Source organism: Camelus dromedarius, chromosome 16 (genome assembly GCF_036321535.1).
Source record: "Camelus dromedarius isolate mCamDro1 chromosome 16, mCamDro1.pat, whole genome shotgun sequence".
NCBI lineage: Eukaryota > Metazoa > Chordata > Mammalia > Artiodactyla > Camelidae > Camelus > Camelus dromedarius.
Window position 1 is genome coordinate 30,161,350 of NC_087451.1, and position 16,362 is coordinate 30,177,711.

The 16,362-nt window shown below is 61.4% G+C and overlaps 2 protein-coding genes across 5 annotated transcripts; one reads left to right on the forward strand and one right to left on the reverse strand.

Moving 5' to 3' along the window:
- Positions 1 to 1,241: 1,241 nt before the first annotated feature.
- On the forward strand, positions 1,242 to 7,178 carry LOC105092200 (uncharacterized). Of its 2 annotated transcripts, XM_031469206.2 has the most exons (7): positions 1,242 to 1,542; positions 3,129 to 3,212; positions 3,953 to 4,041; positions 4,501 to 4,686; positions 5,390 to 5,527; positions 5,725 to 5,917; positions 6,457 to 7,178. In XM_031469206.2, exons 1-7 carry the CDS (start codon positions 1,341 to 1,343, stop codon positions 6,735 to 6,737), a joined length of 1,173 nt encoding a protein of 390 aa, XP_031325066.2. In that variant the 5' UTR covers positions 1,242 to 1,340; the 3' UTR covers positions 6,738 to 7,178. The 2 variants fall into 2 exon arrangements, with proteins under 2 accessions (XP_031325066.2, XP_064351532.1); XM_064495462.1 differs by lacking the exon at positions 1,242 to 1,542 and having other exon boundaries at positions 2,667 to 3,212.
- A 2,626-nt stretch (positions 7,179 to 9,804) lies between these two features.
- TMEM235 (transmembrane protein 235) lies at positions 9,805 to 15,332 on the reverse strand. 3 transcript variants are annotated; one of them, XM_064494888.1, is made up of 4 exons: positions 15,152 to 15,332; positions 13,659 to 13,739; positions 12,938 to 13,075; positions 9,805 to 10,046 (listed from the first exon to the last, which is right to left on the reverse strand). In XM_064494888.1, exons 1-4 carry the CDS (start codon positions 15,330 to 15,332, stop codon positions 9,805 to 9,807), a joined length of 642 nt encoding a protein of 213 aa, XP_064350958.1. The 3 variants fall into 3 exon arrangements, with proteins under 3 accessions (XP_064350958.1, XP_064350959.1, XP_064350960.1); XM_064494889.1 differs by lacking the exon at positions 13,659 to 13,739; XM_064494890.1 differs by lacking the exons at positions 12,938 to 13,075; positions 13,659 to 13,739.
- Positions 15,333 to 16,362: the final 1,030 nt, after the last annotated feature.

A 16,362-nucleotide genomic window follows, 5' to 3' on the forward strand; every position in this document is an offset into this window, starting at 1 on the left:
GGCCTGATCCATTTTCTCCCAGCGCCAACAAGCAGCATCACCTCCCCACCCTGAGGACCTGACTTCAAGAGTGGGCTGCTCTTGCTTTCCTTCACCGCAGACCTGACCTGGAGCAGGCAGAGCTCTGATGGACACCAATGTCTAGTGAAGGGTGAGAACCCTCTTCACTGAGGGGTGCCCTGATCAGGGACTGTGGACTCAGGGCCCACCTCCTCCTGTGGGGGAGACAGCTGTGGCTCACACTCCAGGAATGGGAGCCACCGAGCGAGGCTGGGCACCCAGAGGGAGGCAGGCCTGTCCTTCCTGAGTGAGGGAAGGTCACCCTGCTGGAGGCCCAGTCCAGGCTGTCAGGCTGCACCCCACAGCTGCAGCACCAAACCCTGGGGCCCTGGGCTGTGACCAAGAACCACGACAGAGCAGCAACAGTAAGAGAGAGAACACTCATAGGGAACACTTACTATGAGCTGAAAAACCTTGTCATCAAATCCTCAAAACAGCCCATTTTTCATTTAAGGAGACTGAGGCTTGTCCAAAGTCATATACCTGGTAAATGGTGACTTGAATTAGTTGGAGCCCTTCACTGCTACAAAGCACTGGCCCTCACTACAAGCAGCCCGCCCCTCAAGGGCCCCAGATATGGAGGAAGGGGGCTCTCCGTGCACCCCTCTCATTCCGCCTCCATTTATGCCCCTGGAAGTTGGACGCTTAGACCTGTTGCACCACCTTTGTGTCCCTCTGCCCGGCACCTAGACGATGCCTGGTCACCAATAGGTGCTCAATAAATCCATACTGAAAAAAGTAGATGACGGGAAGCTACTTTTAAGAGGCAACGTAACATAGTGGCCACCTTCTCGCCAAGTGACCTTAGGCACTGTCACTGACTCTGTGCGTCTGTTTCCCCATCTGGAAATTGGATGGTCATAGTACTCGTTTCCTAAGGGCTGTTGGGAGGTTTAACTGCGTTAACGCTTGTGAAGTGCCTAGGACAGTGCCGGGCACGCGGTAAGAGGCACGTGCTTTATAAAAACTTGCCTGGTCTCTGTTTCTTCGTGGGTAACACTTGCTCTGCCACATCTCGGGTTTGCGCGTCTCACGCCGCGACGAAGGCTGAACTACAACTCCCAGCATGCCGCGGGGCCCTCCTGCCGAGGTTCGCGTGCTGCCCGCCGCGACGGAGGCTGAACTACAACTCCCAGCATGCCACGGCACACCCACCCTTCACCCCGCCAGCCGAGGTCAGCCTCGGCCAAAATTTGGAAAGTCCTGCCACGTCGATCCCGCCGCAGTCGGCCGCTCTCTCCCGGGACGGTCAGGGCGAGGGGCTGGGCGCTGCCCACGCCATGCTCCGCGGACTGGCCTGGGCCGCGGCCCAGGGGCACGGGGCCCTCTGGGCGCGGGGTTCTGGGAGCCTGGCTGGGGTCCTGACGCACGTGGTGGACTTGCGCAGCGACACGGTTACCAAGCCCGGGCCGGCCATGAGGCACGCCATGGCCGAGGCGGTCGTGGGGGACGACGACTACGGCGAGGACCCCACCGTCCGCGGTGAGCCCGGCTTGCAGGCCGGGGCTGGGGGTCCCGGGGCGACCCCAAAGCGCTGTCCGTGGTGCTGGCGGGAGAGGTGGCCCGGGACTCAGGGATGGCGGCTCAGCTGGGGACTAGGCGTCCTCGCTGCTCAGTCTGACCCATCACTCATGAACCTGTTAGAAATGCAGATTCTCGGGTCCCACACCGGATCTGCTGAGCCAGAATCTTCAAGTTAACAGGATCACCAGGTGATTTCTGTGCTCGTTAAAGCTGCTGATGAGACGGGTGTTGTCTCATCTTGCAGAGGAGGGCTCCGAGACGCTGAGCTAGGCGCGCAGGGCTCCACACCAAAGCAGGATCTGAACCCAGGGCTGCTCACTCTGGAGCCCGTAGCTGTTGTCCCGCATCCACCATCTTCCCACATGAAGACAAACAGAAAACCCACCTAGAACTGGGGATTCTACAAAGGCTACACCTCCCGAGGAGTGGGTTCTAAAAGCCTAGGGAGTGTTTTCAAGATGGTGACCGGTACCCCCACCCTGGGTTGAGAGTTGCTGCCATAGAGAGCCATTGCTATTGCTGGGGTGTGTCAGCTGTGCCAGGGGCAAGCCACAGGGTCATCCCTTGAGCCCCAAGGGCCCGGTGGGGGGGGGGGTCAGGTGGTGATGGGGATGACCATGCATCCAGCCAACACCCATTGTTGCCTGGAACTTCAAAGACGCTGAGCCCACGGCTCTGCAGGCATCCCTGATGCAAAGACAGTCACCCCCATAGGGGTGAGGGAGGTGCTGGGGTTAACATGGATCCAGAAGGTGCCTTGGGGACTGGGGGTGGGTGAGGGGAGACATGGGACTCACAGAAAAGAAGGACTTTGTGGGGGAACCTCATAAAAGATGAATGAAGTGCTCCACCCCCAACCCTGGGCAGGGAAGGGAGCGCTGGTTCACCGGGCAGGGGGGCAGGGGACCCACAGAAGCAGAACAGAGGTAAGAAAGGTGTTCAGGGTATGGGTAGGGAATGTGGCTGGAGTGTAGGGTATAGGAGGGCACCTCTGTCCCTGAAGAGGGAAGCAGAGGCCAGATCCCACAAGTCTTGAATGTCATGGCAAAGGCTTTGGACTTGATGCCACAGGCATAGGGGAGCCACAGCAGACTTTAAAGCAGGAGCCGGAAGCCCCACCCCACTCCAGCCCCTCAGAGTCTCCCCTTCTGAGGGTTCCTGTCCTTCTGTTCTGGAAGAGGAAGTCAGCAGAGAAACCACAGGGCCCCACCTGCAAGGGACTGATGAGAAAGGAAGTAAGACAGGTGTGAGGTCTGGGTGGGACGGGGGGGGGTTCAAACCACAGAGTTTCAATGTTGAGGAGAACATGGCCCAGGAGGGGGCAGGGCACAGAGGGTTGACTGAGGGGCCCCTGGACCCAGATGTGTGGCCACCAAGACCACAGATGGCTGCTGGCAGACCAGGGCTAGACTCCCAAGCTCAGCTGCTCACTGCAGCCTTGGGCAAGGTGTCCTCATTGGGACAGGGACTCATGGGGTCCCAAAGGAGAGCACCTGGAAAAGTGCCATTGATGAAGCCCCCGCCCTCATCCCTTCCCGCCTTAGAGCTGCAGGCCAAGGCTGCGGAGCTGCTCGGGGTGGAGCGGACCCTGTTTGTGCCCACAAACACCATGGCCAACCTCATCTCTGGTGAGCGTGGGGTGACCTCCATTGGCCCTCCAGGCCCTCCCTCCATGCTTCTCCCTTTTGTGCTAGGGGCTGGGCCAACATCAGTGGGGCCCTGAGCCATCTGGATGGGCTCAGCCAGGCCCCCAACCCCACAGAGGAATGGAGGGGAGAGTGAGGTGGGGGAGCCTACGCCCCTCCCCTAGCTCCCTCCTCTAAGGGTCTCCCTGGGCCTGGCGGGCAGCCTGTCTACACTGCCCAGTCTCCAGGTTCTTGTGACCACACCCTCCTCCCACCCCTTCCTGCCTAGGGTTCCTGCACTGACCTTTGTGACTTCAGTGTGCGCTGCCACACCTTTGTAAATTGTCCCTTTATCAAACACTCCAGTTTCCCAGAGTGCCAATGCCCTGTTCCCTGCTGGGACCTGACAAATGCCCGTGCCCTGGGCTGCTTGTCCCCAAGAGGCAGCATTGTGGCTGGCCTCCCCATAAAGGAGATGCCCTGCTGCTGGGCCGTAGGGCATGGGGGTGTAGGCTGTGCAGGGCCCAGTGATCCACCAGGTCATCATCCCAACCTTGTGGAGTTAGTGGGATGGTTTTCCAGCACATGGCAGGAAGGTGTCTTGAAGGGGCACTGTTTCCTAATTGGCATAAGGCACTTGGGAGCTAGCCGTGGCCCTGGGGGTCAGCCCAGCTAAGCTGGGTCGGGGCAGACAGGCCCCATGGGACCCAGTGCCAACACTGCCCCCACCCGGTCTACCTTAGTGATGTGTCACTGCCGGCGCCGGGGCTCCCAGCTCCTCCTCGGGCAGGAATGCCACCTCCACGTCTATGAGCAGGGCGGGGTGGCTCAGGTAAGGACCTGGCGGCACCCCTCACCTGGGACCATCACAGGATGCTCGGCACTTGTGATGGGAACCTGCTTCCCAGGCACCAAGTTGGGACCTGCAGAGAGGAGAAGCAGCTGAGATGGTGGCCTCTCTAGGGGAGGCAGGAAGGAGAGCCATACTCAGATTGGCCACGCGGGGGCATGCTTGGCTCAGGCCAGCCACCAGTGTGCCCGCTGTGCTAAGCACCCTGCTGCCACCTAGTGGGCACCCAGAGCACTGGGCGCTCAGGGCGGAGGGACAGCAACCTCTTGGGCAGACACATTGCCTTCTGTCCTCCCCATCCTTAGCTGGGATGTCTGTGCCCATGGCCACAGCACCGGGAGAAGGCTCCATGGCCCAGAGCTGGGGTGGAGCAGACAGGACAGAGATAGGAGGTGCTTCTGGAGCTCTGGACCTTATCCTCTGCCCCCAACACACCTGCAGATCGCAGGGGTGCACTCCCACCCCCTCCCAGACCTGCCCCATGGCACCCTGGACCTGGCTGAGCTGGAGCGGCTGATCACACGGGGCCTTGGGAGCCCCTACCACCCGGTCTGTGAGCTCATTTGCCTGGAGAACACCCACAGCAGCTCCGGGGGCCGGGTCCTCCCCATCAAATACCTCCGCCAGGTAGGCCCGGCCCCACCACTGCCCCACCACCATCTAGCTGCTGGCTTCCTGTCCCCCTGCCCCTCTCCTGGGGCTTAGTCCCTCTGATACACGCTGTGGGTGCCCAGCAGTGGCCAAAACTGCTGTGGGGGGCACAGGTGTGGTCCGAGGCTGCAGATGCAAAGGGAATCATTACCCCAGTTTAGAGCCCCCTGTGCCCAAACTTTCCTCCATAGAGCAGAACCCACTGCCCCCAGGAAGGTGAGTCTCCAAGTGGCACCAGGTTGGCCTGGTCATTCCGCCAGGGTGGGAGGGCTGAGCTCTGCTGCTCTCCTGTGTGAGGACATGAGTGCTAACTAACTGTCCAGACCCATTCCTAGTCCAGCAGGACTGAGGGCATCCTTCTCACGGGGCTGCAGTGCAGCTGAGATAAGATGAGGCATTTATCGCTCGGACCACTGTAAGCATTTGGCCCACAGTGATGGACCATAAAAGTGAGCTAAAGCCCTTATCAACCCCTTTCACAGAGGGTGGCATCAGGCCCAGGCCACAGAGTAATTTTTTAGGTTCCAGATGGCCAAGCTGGTCACCAACCCACTCTCTCGACTCAGACCCCCTGTGCTTCCTCAAGGAGTCAAGCCCAGTGACTTTCTGGAGACCCATCCTCCCTCCATTCCTCCCCCCAGCCTGGGCCCTCTGACTGCCGCCTGCACCTTGCCCACAGGTGCACCTGCTGGCCCGGAGCTACGGGGTCCGGGTCCACCTGGACGGGGCCCGGTTGATGAATGCCGCGGTGGCTCTGCGTGTGCCCCCTGCTCGCATCGTGGAGCACTGTGACTCTGTGTCTCTCTGTTTCTCCAAGGTAAGGAAGCTGCTGGGCTGTCCCCAACACGGGGGGTGGAGGGGGGTCCCCAAGCTCCTGTGCTGGCGGCCTCTTACCCTGGGCCCCTCTAGCCCCCTCCCCTGGTGAAGCCACAGTGTCTGCCCCTGTCCCCTTGTCCCCTCCACCAGCCATGCACACCACTGGCCAGCAGACAAGACTCTCTTCTCTTCCTCCAGGGCCTTGGTGCACCAGTTGGGGCCCTGGTTGGGGGACCCAAGGACTTCATTGAAGATGCCTGGCGCCTCCGGAAAGCCCTGGGTGGGGGGATGCGCCAGGCGGGCGTGCTGGCCGCGGCTGCCCTGGTGGGACTGGCTGACACTGAGGAGGTGCTGCTGAGGGACCACCAGAATGCCCAGAGATTTGCCAAAGGTGCCGGATACCCTCCCCACTTCCCTTTGGTCCCAGGGGTGTGCTGAGGGGGTCCCCTGTAGCAGGACCCAAATCCCCAGCAGGTGTGCATCCTTCCAACTCTAGAAGGTGAAGGTTAGCCTCTGAGCCAGTAAGGGTGGCATCCAGGGGACCAGAGTGCTTTAGCGGATGCATCCTGTGCAGGGCCTGGACCAGTAAGTGCACAGTGGGTGTCAGGAATTCTTATTCTCTATAGGATCCAGCAGAATGTAGCCTCTAACTTGGGTCTTTATATCCATTGAGTCCTCACAACAACCCCATGATATCCCCACTTTACAGATGAGGGAACTGAGGCCCTGAGAGTTTAACTGATTTGTCCAAGGTCACACAGCTGAAACCCAGCAGAGCCAGGTCTGGCCATGTCGGGACTAAGGCACCCTCTTACCCTCCCACTACAGTTGGGCTGCCCCCTGCCTTTCCTGGGGTGACAAGGCTGGGGTGGTAGGGGCAGTGGTGGGGTTTTGGCGTTGGGCTCCACTCACCACAGGATCTGGGCCTAGGGCTCCAGGAACTGGCGTCGCCCGTCTGCTCCGTGGACACCCCCGTGGAAACGAACATGGTGATGGTGAGGGTGGACGGGCTGCCGCCCGAGGAGCTGTGCCGGCGCCTGCAGGCCGTGAGCGCCGACGAGGTGGCCCAGACCGGCCACGCGGTGCACGTGCTGCTGTTCCCCTGGACCAAGCGGTCAGTGCGTGCCGTGTGGCACCGCGACGTCTCGGTGCAGGACACTGAACTGGCGCTGAGGAAGTGGGCGTTTGTGCTCAGGCAGCTGGGGCCCTGAGGACAGGGTGATGGACCCTGTCTGTGCCCTGGCTGGGGTGGAGGTGGGGAGTGGAGGTGTCCCCAGGGAGCGGGCAGAGAAGAGGCAGTGAAACAACACCCCCGTTAACGGCTGGTCTCCTTGGGCCCCTTCACTTCCCATGACACTGGGGGTGAGGCCTTTCATCTGTTCTTCTAGCAAACCCCAAGTGCCCCTGTGTCCGGGACAGGGGCCAGAGCACGCAGGGCCAGGCGGGACCCCATGCTGGCCCCTTCCACAGCCCAGGGGGCAGCATGTGGCTCAGGAGAAGCATCTTGTGCTCGGGGACACACAGGAGGAAGCGTGAGAGGACATCAGAAAGGGACACTGGTGCTGGGTGGCGGGGTTGGGGGCTGGGGCCTTATCCTGCAATCACCTAATGTGTATTTACCTTTTTAAACAATACAATGTTTGCTTACAAAATGATCTGTCTTTATTGCACATAATTTGGGACTGGATCTCCTTTCTGGCAACTCCTGGGGTAATTTAGGCAGACTCGGTGGTTAGGACCACGCTGCTGAGGTCAACTAGAAGCCCTGGACAAAATATATTTTAAAAAGCCACCCAAGAAAGAAGGGGGAGGGTATAGCTCAGTGGTAGAGTTTATGCTTAGCATACACGAGGTTCTGGGTTCAATCCCCAGTACCTCTATTAATAAATAAATAAGGAAACTTCCTTACCTTCCCCCAGAAAATAAAAATAAACTTAAAAAAAAAAAGAATCTACATCTGTCTATACTATGGGAGATGCAAAATGTGGGGCTCTCCCAAGGCCCCAGAACCTCTCTCCTGTGCTTGAGGAGGTGATAATGACACAGAGAATCAAAAGCAAGCCAGCAACTCTAAACCTCTGTCGTGCCTCCTGCCCTGCCCCGCCCTGCAAACATGTCCTGTGCTGGTTTTCCATTGCTCTGCAACCAGTTACCCCCAAACAGCAGTAATCCTCAATTGTTTCTCATTGATTCTGTGGTCTAGGAATCAGGGAGAGGCTAGCTGGGCGGTTCTGGGAGTCCTTGGAGCTTCTCAGGAAGCTGCAGCCAAGACCTCAGTTAGGGGCTGGGGCAAACCAGAAATACCCTCTGTGGACCTCGGTTAATCAGAGACTGAGGCGTCGCAGAGCCATGCAGCCCCGCTGACACGGGCCGGGAGGCAGGGCGGGCAAGGCCCCCGCCTCCCACAAACACCGGCCCTCAGGGATCTGGGACCCCAGGGCCACCCATGTGTGTCTGTTTCCCCATCCTGTGCCTGGAGCCCACGCCTGCCTGCAGCCAGAGGCCCCGGGCTCAGCTCTCAGAGTCCCGACCCCAGCACACCCACAGGAGGCGCTGCCGTGGGACGGAGGAGAGGTCAGGTGAGAAGGAGCCTCCCAAGCCGAGAGGACCTGCCCACGAAGCCCGCCCCGGGCCCAACACGAGAGCCAGGGAGTCCTCCCTGCCTGCGCTGGCCTGGGAGGAAGGAGCTTGCTGTGTCTGCGGAAGGTGTCTCTGGACAGACGGATATGCAGGCCCAGCCGGTAACTGCCTAAGCCATGGGCGTGTGGTACCTGTTCTGAACATCATTAAGAGAGGAAAGGCTTATACTGCACACAGAACAAGCTGATTTATTTAAGGACTAGTTGGCACAATGTTGCCACATGAAATGGTAAATGCTAGAACACGAGCAGGAAGGGAAGCCCCCACTCAACCCCCCAGCTCTTTGCCCCTCAGTGGGCCCCCCAGAATGGGGCCAGCCCCTGATGCCGCCAGAGCTTCCTGTAACCTCTGAAGCAATGGAGGTGGGGGAGGGGGAGACCAAGGCAAGAGAGGCCACACACACCCCAGACTCAGGAGGCCCTGAGCCTGAGACCAGAGTAGGGGCTCCGGTCCCACCCAGCATCCGGGGAGCCCCAGCCTGCAGATCACCATGACCAGGCACAGGCTAGCCCCCCTGCCTGTCTGGCCCTCAGAGCAGCACTTGGCCTGGCTTGGCCTCTGGTCAAAGGTCCAGGCTCTGGCCTCTGTCGTGCTGGGCAGCCTCCGCCCCTCCTGGCTGAGAAGTCCCTCACTCTCCACCCTGGCACGGCTCCCCCACCCCAGGAGGGCTTGCACACCTGCATGTTCCGGCGCCCACAGGGCCCTGCTGATCACAGACATTCCCCAGGGAGCTGCAGACAAGGAGGGGGTCCTGGAGCGCTGGCCCTCGGAAGGAGCAGCAGCAGCAGCAGCGCCAGGACAAGGATCCGGGCCTGAACACAAGGCAGGCGGAGGCATGTCCAGCCCCCTGGGCTGCCCTGCGCCTGCAAATCCAAGGGGCCCCCAGTCCTCAGTCTCCTCTCCACCAACGCCTGCCCTCAGGGCGAGGGGACAGACAGAGGCCTGGGCAAACCCCAAGACTGCAAGGGCGCTGTTCTGGGTGACCTGGGCCTCAGTCTCCCTTCTGTAAACTGGGTGAACGGTTAACTGTTGTGAAGGGAGCCTGGGAGCCCAGACGACCACAGAGCTCTGCAGGACGCCTCGCACAGGGCTGTAACTGGATACCTGCTTCTCTCTCCCACGGCCCCTTCCCTGGGATCAGGGTAGCCTCTCCGCCTGGCTCAGGTCCCCAGAAAGGAAGGGGGACGGTGGTGACACACCAGGAGTGATGGGGGCTGGGTGAGCCCAGGCCACACCCTTGAGAGGCGAGGGGACCCACTGACCACCCAGAAGCCCACAGCACCCCCACCCAACTCCACCACCAACCATCCCACAGCCATTTGCTTCCTCTTTCCCAGACTCACTTTTCTCACCTCTGAGAGGGGCTAAATCACTTAGTTCCTAAAGGCACAACGGGCTAAGGGAGCCCCAGACATCTGGCTTTGCCAAGTAAGAGGAACTTAAATTCTCGGCTCTGCCCCCTGCTCACCTCAGGACCTCCCGCCCCAGCCCAGCCAGGACTCCAGCCAGGCCTTCAGAACGGGGCTCCCAGCAGCCTTCTCCCGCAGCCTCTCCAGGGCCGGGCTCTGGCCACCAAATTCCAAAAGGTGCAAAGGGAAACCGAGCCCCTCCCCACCCCCACCCCCGCCCTTCTGGGACTCAGATGACCACAGAGTGGGGGGCGCCCGGCTGCTGGCTCAGGCCGAGGGCTCGGGCTGCTGTGAGCAGGAGGGTGCCGCTGAGTGCCTCCGAGGCGCAGGAGCCCCAGGCCAGGGCCACAGACCAGCCGAAGCTGATGCGGACGTCCTGCACGTGCCGGGGGCCGTACTGGCGGGCCGTCTCCGCCAGGGCCAGGTGCGAGTAGTGGATGTAGACGCTGATTCCCGCCAGGGTCAGGGTGCCTGGGGGACGGGGTGTGGAGTGACCAGAGTGCATGCCTGCTGGGGGCGCCTGCTACTTGGGCCCCTGGCCAAGGTGGTCCTGCAGACATGGCCTTGGGAGCCCCTGCCCACTGGCCTCTGGGGGCAACAGAGGCCCTGATTCAGTCCTCAAACCTCAGGACTTCACCCTACAAAACCCCCTTGCAAACAGCACCCCATACACCCACAATATATAGTCCCCACTCACATAAATGCCCCATAGACACAGCACCCTCCATCCTCCCTTACCCCTGGAGTCCCCAACACACACACACACACACACACACACACACACACACACACACACACACACACACACACACACACACACACACACACACACACACACAGTGATCTCTCCTGGGAGCCGGGAGCGGAGAGCTGGAGCTCTGACCAGGCGCCCTGAGCCATCCCCTGCCCTGCCCCTCTGGCCCCCTCTAGCCCACAGCTTCCCCTCCCCACTTCACTGGGCCACATGCTCCCCTCCTGGCCCTAGCTCAGTGTCCCTCTCTCCCAGAAGCCCTCTCCCCTCCCCAGCTCTGAGTTTCAGGCCCTTCCTACTGCTCCCAATACCCATGTCCTTCCCCAGACAAGGACGTCCTCCTCCCTCCGACCCCACGTCTCTGTGAAGTCAAAGGAAGGAGGCTGGCTTAGCACATGGTGCCTGGAGGCCCTGGAGGTTCAGGGGCAAACAAAGAGCTGGGCACTGGGACATTTTCCTGTCCACTTGGGCTTAGAGGGACCAGCCCAGAGAGTCACCTCCTGTCCCACAGCTGCAGGATGACATCAGAGCCTGCCCTTGGTACCAGCTATAGAGACTGCAGGGTGGGTCCTGAGGCTCCTACAGGCACTTCCTGGGTGCACGGTGCTCCCTCTGGACGCTGCCCTACTAAGGGCAAGAGGCTGACCGGAGCTGACCTTCAGGGCAGGTCTGGACCTCACTGGGACCCAGAGAAGGGGCAGAGCCCCGGGCTCCGCTCCTGCCCGACTCTTACCCAGGTCCTCTGCGATTCCTCACTTGACCAAAGATGGGAAGGAGGGAGGGAGGGAGGACTCACAGCCACCAGCCTAGGTTCTGGGCAGAGCCGCAGCAGAAGTTATGGATTTAATTTGGGGAAGATGTGAAGCCAGACCGACTGCGGGCCTCTGGGACTGAGGTCAGTGCCTAGTGCTGGGGCTGAGCACGCCTCTCAGGTTTCCTTGGGGAGCTCTCATACAGCTGGGGCTCCAGAAAGAGAGGTGTCTGTCTCAGCCTACAGTGGTCAGGGCTCCTGCCAAATTGCTCTCTGAGCCACAGACCTCCTGGGGATGACTCAGGCATCTCCCCTGGCTAGTGCCGGAGCCTCGAGCTAGGTGATAGCAATCAGCAGAAATCATCACCCAGGCCATGTCCATCCTCACACCCCCAGCTCAGGGTCCAGCCAGCATCGTCCTGGACCTGTGTGTGACTCCCTCTCCCTGCAGTAATGACGGAAGTGGGGAATTGTGGGGTGATCTGGCCACATGCAGGTCCCCTTAGTGTGACATTCCTATCTCAGAGCCCCCGGAGCTGGTGCATCGGTCAGCCCTGGCCCCATCTGGGCAGGCTCCTGACAGTGACATCAGATGGATCCATTTCCACGGAGAAGCTGCCATGCAAGGAAAGCAGAGGTGCAGCCAGTCTGGCCCCTGAGCAGGGGAGCAGGGGGGGGTTCTTCCACCAAGGCTCCCTGCCTGCCCTCCCTCGAGCAGGCGGAATGCCCTCTACCAACTGAATGCCCCCTACTAGCTGCCTCCAGACCCTCCCTCTGCCTACTGGCCGGCACCCTGGTTCCAAGCATAATGCAAGGTTTCCTTCATCATAAGGTTTCCTGGTTACAATCCTACCCAATTACTCCTCTCAGTGGCATCCCAAGGTCCTCTTAATTGGATTTTGGACACACACACACAGGGTCCCCAGGGGTCAGTTCAGAGCTGACGCTCTAACTTCTCTTGCTCTCTCTCTAAACCAAACACCCAGGCTGCCAGTCCTCCGGCAGTTGGTGCTGGGCGGGCCGTCTACTCGCTCCTGACCGAGGCCTCTCAAGAGGCCCAGCAGCCCCGGGGAGGAAGCAGGTCTCCTGGGAGGGAGCCCCAGGATGCTGTGGTCTGGTCCTTGAGCCATGGCCCTGACAGTACGGACGCCAGGTTTGGCTCAGGCCTGGCCCTGGATGGGAGGGGCCACTGAGGACTGACCCCAAGGAGCCTCCAGCCCACTGTCAATGACAGCCAGCCCGAGGCACCCGTGTCTGTGCCATGGCACCAAAAGGCAGTGAAGGGGACTCCAGGACAAGCTTCCTGCTGACCTCAGTTTTCCCTTGGCCATCTCAGCTGGGAGCTGCGACCACTGAGTGTTGGTGACACCACATCCCTGAGCAGGGCTTGGCCAAGTGCCTGCGGTCTAGAGGAATGTCAGCTGATGAACTGTTACTAGTCCCAGTCTGGGCCTGGCTTGGGGTCACTGCCAAGGACTCTGAGGCTGCATCTCACCCTGTCTTACTGCCTGACCCTGCCTGGCCCACGCCAAACCCCTGCCCACATGGCTCCCTCGGCCGGGACAGTCTGGGGAGCAGTGGGGAACGGGTGGGGGTCGGTCTAGCAGGGCAGTTCCTGGGGTCCCTGCGGAGATCCTCACACCTCCCCCGCCTGGAAGCTCAGTCTTGGGCCTCCTCCACCCCAGTCCCTGGATCTGGGCCCACAGCCAGAATCCCTGCCCTTACAAAGGCCCCCTCCTCCTACAGCTCAGTCTCTAGGGAGGGCCCAGGCTCAGAGCAGCCAGCAGGGCACAGGGGATAGAGCAGGAGGGGCAGCACCCCACTCTCAGGACTTGTGGCCTCCATGGCCCCCAGACTCACCCCCCAGCAAGAAGTAGCAGCCAGTGAAGAGCAGCAGAGGGCCGTTCCGGGCCAGGGAACTGAGGAGGCCGCAGATCCAGCCGCACACGATGAGGATGAGGCTCAGGGGCAGGACCACCATGACGGCACGGTGCAGCGCTGCCAGGAGACGGGGGTCAGGGAGCATCTGGGGACCCGGACCTGCCCCCAGGGAGCTCTAACTGGGCCCTTCAGAGCCCTGCCTGCCTGGAGGTCCTCCTTCGCAGGGCACATGGGATCATCTTAGCCTTGGCCGGAGGACGAGCTGGACCATCTGAGTCCCTCTGATGTCTCCATGGTAACCACCTGACCCTCCCAGTGCCCACCCTGGGTCCTAACAGGCTTCCTGAGGCCCAGGGTGAGGGGGTTCCCCAGTACCCTTCCCAACCGCCCCAGGTTCTCTGGGGCAGCGGATACATGCCCCTCTATCCACAAGGTGGGAGCTGCCCACCAGCTAGACCCATTTGGAAACATAAAGGAGAGTCCAGAAGGGGCACGGGGAGGGCAGGACAGGCTGGGGGTCAGGTGCCTGTGGTCACAAACCAACCACAGAGCATGGGGGCTGAGGCCAGTCATGTGGGGAAATGTCCTCCGGGCCACGCAGGGTCGGGCTGGAGGCAGTTCTGTGGGTCCAGGATGAGCGGGTTCTGAGCCTCGCCCGGCGATGACGAGGCCGGGGGATGACGCCGGCCCCAGCACTCACAGAGCAGGCGCCGCACTGAGGCGGAGGCATCCAGGACCTCGCTGGCAAAGGGGTCAATCAGGGGGATGCAGCTGTTCTGCCCTAAAAAGCAGAAAGAACGCAGAGCCTGGTGGGCCAGACCCCGGTGGGCCCACTACCCACCCTGTGCTTGTCGGAGATGGGACGTCTGCAGGCTCTCACCCGCAGCTGGAGCCGAGGGCCCCACGGGGCGCTGTCAGATTCTCTCCTGGAACTCGGTGTTGGGGCTCCAGATGGGTTTGGAGGGCTCCAGACCTTTCACTTTGCTTATTTAGTGTACAAATAATACCTACGTGGATGCTCGTGGAAAATCTCAAACACTGCAGAGGCTGCCCTCAGGCCTCCCTCGGGCCGGGCTCCCTAAGCATGCTCACACGCGGAAGCCAGGCTTCAGCTGCCCGGGAGAAGGGCGTGTAATGTGGGCTCTCTGACTCTGCGCACACGGGCACACATGCATGAACACATGCACAGGTTGGGAGAGGCCTGGGGCCTCCGGCTGCCTGTGGGATGGATGGATGAATAACAGCTCTGTCCTTCCTTCCCCGCAGCTCTGAGGAAGGCACCAGCATGCACACATGCACAGGCACACAGCTGCATTCACGCTCTCACACCGACTGCACTCACAAACACGTGCACACCCATTTACACACGCTCGCATGCATCCCTGCCGCCCAGCGCTTGTCCTGTGCAGGGGAAGCCCCCCAGTCCAGCCCCACCACGGTGAGGGGGGAGCTGTGAGGCCAGCAGTTGAGGGGGGAGGAGTGTGGAAGCCCTCATCCTCAGGCCTTGCTGAGGAAAGCTCTCCTCTCTCCTGTGCAGGTCTGAAACCATGTGGGGCCCCTACTTTCTACCCAGTGCACCTCAGGCTGCTGTGTGGTGTGGGGCAGTGGGGGGCAGCAGAGCGGGGGGCCTTGCCACACAGCCCTGGCTGTGCCTGATGGGGAGCCGGGATAATGGGGTGACCAGACTGAGCCACCACAGTAATCAAGAAACAACTCGTCATTGGGGTGAGGAACCCTGGCCTTGCCAGAGCCCCAGCTCCCACACCTGGGCCTCCTCCTCCACACTGGCTTCCACCTCAGTCCAGGGCCCCTGCAGATGGTGACCTGCCACCTTCCAAGGGACACACCACCACTTCTAAAACAAGACAGGCTCCCAGTAGGTGAGGCTGAGGGGCTGCTGAGGGCATCTGCCCTGGGAGGCTCTTGGGGTCCTTATGGGACCACCCAGTGCCCCCTACTTTCACCTCCCACTCTCAGCCTGGCCCTGAGCAGGAGTCCCTTCCTCCTCCAGCTGGACTGTCACAGCTGGGGGGGAGGGGTGCCCAGGAGACCCCTGAGGGCAGACCGGGCGGGGTGGAGGGTGGGGGGCAGGGGAGGCCTCTCAGCACTACTCTGGGAGGAGGAGGTGCAGACTGGGGGTCCGAGGGGAAGGGGAAGGGGGGTGAGCAGTGTTGGGGGAGGGGCAGCAGGTACCTTCGCAGATGCGCCAGAGCCCCGAGTGGGAGGAGAGCTGCCCGTCTCGGCTGGTGCGGTTGCCGGCGTCCGCCACCTCCAGGATGTACCAGTAGTCGCTGGCCACGGCAGCTGCCAGCAGCGCGAAGCTGAGCAGCGCACCCAGGGCAGCGGCCAGGAGCAGAGCGCCCAGCCGGGCCATCCGGGTTGCGGGTGCAGGGGTCCCAGGAGCTGGGTGTCAGGGAGAGGAGGGAGCTGGAAGGTGAGGGGGAGCTGGGGAGTGGGGGGCTCGCGGGAAGCTGGGATTGAGGGAGTGGAGAGAGCCAGCAAGAGGAGCCCGGGGGAGTAGGGGCAGGGAGGAGGTGGGGAAGCTGGGGAGTAGGGCAGGGGAGGGGTCCCAGAGAGGGGGCGGCGGGAACCAGAAAGGCAGGTGGTGCTCCCGGGGCTCTTCTGGGCTCCGCGCCCGAGTTCCTGGCGGGCAGCACTCCTCAGGTGGGCAGGGAACGCCTGTCTGTCTGCGATCGCTGAGCTCACCCCTCGGGGAGAGGAAGAGGAGATCGGGGAGCCAGCGCAGGTAGCCGGGTGCAGATATGTGTTCGAATTCCAGTGTCCCCAGTGAGCTGGCTGCTGGCTGGGGTCCCTGGGCAAATTTCTTAATTTCTCTAAACCTCCAGTTCTTCAGCTGCCAAAGGGCCAGGCTGAGGAGGAAGGAGGGTGGGGCCTGCAGCAGCCCCAGGGGCTCAGCAGGCAGCCTGAATGGTGGGAGGCAGCCCCTCCGCTGGGGCCCTTGGCTGCTGGTTGGCCCTGGGGTCTTAGTCTCCAAGACCTACCATTAGAGGGACCCAATGAAGACGGGGTGGCTGGCAAGGGGGCTGCCGAAGGAAGTCTTGCTTCTGATGAGCTCCAGTTACCAACGCCACACGAGGCAAGGCGGTCCTCTGCCCACCCATCACTCACTTATAAACCTAAATGAAGTCTCTTCTAGGACAGCTGCCGGGTGCTTGCAGGGCAGGAGGCAGAGGAGTCACAAAAGGGGCCCCACCCAGGAGCAGGAGCAGTGGCCTGTGCGGAGGGACAGGCTGGTGCTGCCATAGTGGGGCTGTCTGGGGTTCAGTCTTGGGAGGGCCTCCCCTCCAGGTCTCTGGACTGTCCCTCGTGCCCCCTCCCCCCCACATTGTGAGCAGAGACAGGAGTCAGGCTGGAAGTCCACATCCTCATGGGGGCCGTCCTTC

Bases quoted from the DNA above. Each gene is read 5' to 3' on its own strand.
- LOC105092200 (XM_064495462.1), top strand. From the start codon at position 2,891: ATGGCCCAGGAGGGGGCAGGGCACAGAGGGTTGACTGAGGGGCCCCTG. The intron at 3,213-3,952 runs GTGAGCGTGGGG...GGTCTACCTTAG, and splicing joins CATGGCCAACCTCATCTCTG to TGATGTGTCACTGCCGGCGC. The intron at 4,042-4,500 runs GTAAGGACCTGG...ACACACCTGCAG, and splicing joins AGCAGGGCGGGGTGGCTCAG to ATCGCAGGGGTGCACTCCCA.
- TMEM235 (XM_064494888.1), bottom strand. From the start codon at position 15,332: ATGGCCCGGCTGGGCGCTCTGCTCCTGGCCGCTGCCCTGGGTGCGCTG. The intron at 13,740-15,151 runs GTACCTGCTGCC...TCTGCTTTTTAG, and splicing joins GCTCTGGCGCATCTGCGAAG to GGCAGAACAGCTGCATCCCC. The intron at 10,047-12,937 runs GTGAGTCTGGGG...CCCGTCCCCCAG, and splicing joins CTGCTACTTCTTGCTGGGGG to GCACCCTGACCCTGGCGGGA.